The 4,704-nt window shown below is 34.1% G+C and overlaps 2 protein-coding genes across 2 annotated transcripts in view; one reads left to right on the forward strand and one right to left on the reverse strand.

Annotated features, from left to right (window-relative positions):
* LOC124387367 (Fc receptor-like protein 5) overlaps nt 1-2,968 on the forward strand; it is a 107,415-nt gene extending 104,447 nt beyond the window's left edge. Inside the window, exons 6-9 of the mRNA XM_046851687.1 lie at nt 444-719; nt 1,751-1,999; nt 2,266-2,388; nt 2,541-2,968. Coding sequence (XP_046707643.1) covers nt 444-719; nt 1,751-1,999; nt 2,266-2,388; nt 2,541-2,587 — 695 coding nt within the window. The 3' untranslated portion in view covers nt 2,588-2,968. The remainder of the gene's footprint in view (nt 1-443; nt 720-1,750; nt 2,000-2,265; nt 2,389-2,540) is intronic.
* Nucleotides 1-4,704, reverse strand: part of LOC124387347 (obscurin-like) — a 402,170-nt gene that overhangs the window by 321,042 nt on the left and 76,424 nt on the right. The window lies entirely within an intron of this gene.

The raw sequence follows: 4,704 nt of genomic DNA on the forward strand, positions 1-4,704 counted from the left end.
ACACTGCATCATTTAAAAAATACATAGATTACAGTACGTCCAAAACCAGAAGTCACAAATGTGTATAAATACATATTTATTTCAGTCACCTTTAAAAAAATTTAACAAATTGTTTGATTTTGAAGCTGTTTTACTAATAAAGTGGGAAAATAATAATATCACTAATATTGTATCAATAGTTTGTATCTCTATTCCTCACTGCATAGTTGGTCTTTTGTACTTAAACATGACTCCTACTGTGTCTTAACAGAGAGACCACAGGCAGTACTGAGTGTATCTCCACAGAACTGGCTGACTGACTTAGATGGTTACACACCGTACAGCAATCCACAGCCCTTATGGATCACTGGTACAGAAAATCAACACTTGACATGAAGTATAGATTACATAAGTGTTAATGGATTTACTGCTCAAATTGTTTGTGATGTGTGTGCATGTTTAAGGTGAATCTCCTCCAGTGTCTCTGATCATCAGTCCCAACAGAACTCAACACTTTACTCGTGACTCTCTCTCACTGAGCTGTGAGGACCAGAGTAACTCTACTGGATGGACAGTGAGACGATACACAGACAGTGAAGGAGTGTTAGATTGTTCACAGTGGGGATCAGTTACAGGATCTACATGTAACATCAGCTTCCTCTCCACATCCTACACTGGAGTTTACTGGTGTGAGTCTGAATCTGGAGAAAACAGTAATCCTGTCAACATCACAGTTCATGGTGAGTCTTCATGTAGTGTGTTTACTTTTAAAGAGAAAGAGAAATGTTTCATTACAGAATATTCAGAACATCAGCTCATTACAATTCAACAAACTGTTCAAGAAGAAATTCTGAAAGATTATTTTCTCTCTACGTTACTCAATAAATATTATTATGTAATTCTGAGTATGGATGTGTGTAAGTCATGTTTTCCAAACTGACTACAAGTTCACTTACATACTCACACTGATAATGATGATAAAAATTACTGAGTAATAATCAATCAGAGACGTCAGAGAACATTTGATTTCTCTGTGTTTATAGTGATTACTGCTGTGTATAACTATTAGATTGTGTAAATTTTATGTTTAATGTTATGATATTTAAATTGTGTCTGTAATGTAGAGTGCAAGGTGGCACTCTTTTTTGTAAAGGAAGTACACTAATGTGATTACAATTAATGGCACCCTGAGATTATTTTGTGTGGATATGTTCACTGATGCTGCTCTGTGCCCTCAGGAGTGCTGCTCTTACACACTCTATTCCACATTATATTTAAACAGAGTTTTGTTACATGTATTTTAGAAAGTTTTAGAGCACAGTTTGCAGTCTGCTTTTTTTCATTATTTCTTTTCATTTATTGTGAAATATTTCCAGATCACTTTCAATTTCTGTCATCTGTTCATTAGAACAACATCCACTAGACTGAAGAAGCACATCAGATGATAGAATTATGTCTGATATCAGGTATATGTATCGATGCAGCCATCATTCATGTGAACATTTTCTCATGAGTGTGTGCATAGAATTTTCTAAAGATTTCAATTAAACGTGCAAAATCCCCAGGATTATTAAATTAAATTTAATACAAATAAATTATCTTAATGATCTCAGTCTATTTCTCTATTTAAATTTGATTAGGTATAACATCTAATTTTAAAAGCACTTTTACAAATGAAATTGTACTGAATGAATAACAAGTCTTTATTTTATATTATCTATAAACACCTTGGAATCATGTTTAGCTGTAAATATGATTTTCTCTGTTCTAGATGGTGATGTGATCCTGGAGAGTCCTGTTCATCCTGTGACTGAGGGACATCCTCTGACTCTACACTGTTTATATCGTAACACAAATCCCTCAAACCTCCGAGCTGATTTCTATAAAGATGGATCAGTCGTCCAGAACCAGACTACAGGAGAGATGATGATCCATAAAGTCTCAAAGTCAGATGAAGGTTTCTACCACTGTAAACACCCAGAGAGAGGAGAGTCACCGAGAAGCTGGATCTCAGTCAGACGTGAGAAATCATTTACATATTAATGTAACTGTATAAGCTGAATTCAGTATCCCTACAGAATGTAAGTTATACAGGGTTTATGTTAATCTGTGTACAAAAGCAGTGTTCACATGTAATGTTGCTCCTGTGCCTAGAAGTGAACACTAATGTACTTGTACTGCAGATTGAGGAAAAACATGCTCAGTTCATCATGAATAAAGTGATATTATTATTATTATTATTATTATTATTATTATTATTATTATTATTATTATTATTGTATTCAGTATCAGGTCCATCACATTTAGAAGCTCCATTCTCAGTGCTCATGCTGATCAGTAGTGTAGTGACGGCATCTCCATATCTGCTGATCACCATCATTCTGCTGGTCAAATGTTACAGAGCTCGAGGTAAGAACTCTCTCAGTATCTCTACATTTCACATTACTACTTTTATTTAACCAAAACCAAAAGAAGAGATCAAATGCTGTTTGTTAGTTTTATTCTGTCATAAACACCTGGAATTGAAATTAAATCAATGCCATTGTAAATTTCTTTAACAGCTCACACTGATGAAGACAGAATTGAGAATGCAGTCATGGAGGAGTGAACAAAGTTAATCTATAAAAAGACGATGTGTTTACTGTCAAATACATTTTTTTTATTGCTTATTGTGTGGATTTTACAATAATAATGATTTTTTATTTTAATTACATGCTGTTATTTGCTCTGCATCTCATAAATATCCCCATTGTTCTGTCTGGATTTGTTTAGTTAAAGCCTGCAAACCTTCTCATGAGGTGAAAGTGACCATGTGAGTAGACTGTAATAAAGCCGACATTCTGCTTATGCAAAACAGTACAAATGTGTGGAAATATTTATTGTAAAATATATTGTTTTAGAGAAAATGTTGATGTATTGTCTGAAGTTTGAGTTCTGCTTCTGCTAAATACCATCTGACATGTGGGATATAAATGTGTCTGCTGTTGGAGTGAGTTCAATCCCAACATGGTGACCTGCACATTCAAACCTGTAGTGTACATTAAAAGCAGCCATTCAGGAGAATTCAGCTACCTAGAATTCTTCAGGTTTTTTAATTGATTAGCTGAACCTGCCTGGAAGATTATTTAAATCCAGTCTCAGTCTCTGAGCAAACTCTGAGCAAACTCAGCATCAGGACAGATGTAGCTCAATAAAGTTTTTTCACAATACAAGTACTGAATAGCAAAATAATCAAAGCGAGTTCCTGATTCCTGCTTCAGACCTGGAGTGCAGAGAAGAACCTGGACCGGAGTCTCAGATAGCACCTTCTCACATAAACCCCACATCCCATACAATCTGCAAAATACTGCGGGTTATAACACCCGTGAGAAAAGTTAAACACATTTTGGATATTAATAATGAAAATAAAAAATACGCTGGAAAATATTTTATCTGGTTAAAGTAGATTTAGTGAACACTTTGTGTTTTCGAGGAATGAAGGAGAGAAAGCGGTTAAAAAGTAAAACCTACGTCTTTGTTGCCCTCTAGTGGTATCTACAAGTACAATTATCCTGACCGTTTCCACATTTAATTACTTTTTTATTAAAAAATTTTCCAAGTACATTTGATCTCCTTATAGTCTGAAAAATCTGAACATTGAAAAGAGTTTCTACACACATGAATGTTTCCAAAGGAGATAATTTACTTAATGTAAAATAGATATTTATTTATAATTGTTTTATTTACCCCCCTGTTCTCTTCTCTGTTGGTACAGTCCTGTCAGTCTGAAACCCACATTGTGACAAAAAAAGTTAGTTTTAAAAAGAAATTTTGAATAAAATAAAATTTAAAAAATAAAACCAGAGAAAATGTCAGATTATTTATTGTAGCAAAGTTTGATTTAAGTCTTTATTTAAGTAATTTATTTAATGAGTTCTCCTTTTTATTGTCGTGGGAAGCAGCACTAATTTATTTTTCTACTTTAGCCGTGTTGTAAACAAAGTAAACATTAATAAATAATAAACACAGTATAAACATTTTACATTCTATTAATGTCTTTATAGTAATTTGTGCTTCATGGTGTGATGTGAGAAAAGAAGAGGGATGATTTTTCTCTATATTACAGGATCTGTATGCAGTTTCCTCATGTTTATTTCATTCAGGTTTGTTAGGTGTGTATGGAGGTGTGGAGCTGCTTTATCCTGCTCATGGCTGTGATCAATATAGAGTTTAATCCCAGGAGCAGTGGATGCGTCCATTACATGAGATCATTCAATAATTCAGTCCACCTTCCTGACTGTAAAAAGTAGAAGGGATTCACCTACTGTATGAAGAACAACTCCATTTAAACAGCAGCCTGAGCTCAGGATTGAAGCAGAAACTCTGAGATGGCAACATGACCTGCTGCACCACCATCCACCCCTCATAACAGCAGTCTCATTAATTCTGCAACTCGTCAAATTCCATACATCTCCAAATACATTTATATTTTACTTAAAGAGAGAAAAACTGCATTTGTGGTGATGTTGCATTGGTGTGATGAGATAATTCAGGTTCTTGGACTCTCACTAAGTCAAGTGGCACCTTCGTAGAACTTCTTGGATTTGATCTTAATGTTTATAAACTGGTTTTGAAAGTGTTTAGAAAATATTTTCACAAATACATAAATGGAAGTGAACAAAATAAACCTGGACATAAGTGACGAGTTAAATGATTTTATTTCATGTATAAATTGCAGTAGATTCA

The sequence above is a fragment of the Silurus meridionalis genome, chromosome 6 (assembly GCF_014805685.1).
Source record: "Silurus meridionalis isolate SWU-2019-XX chromosome 6, ASM1480568v1, whole genome shotgun sequence".
Classification (NCBI taxonomy): Eukaryota; Metazoa; Chordata; class Actinopteri; order Siluriformes; family Siluridae; genus Silurus; species Silurus meridionalis.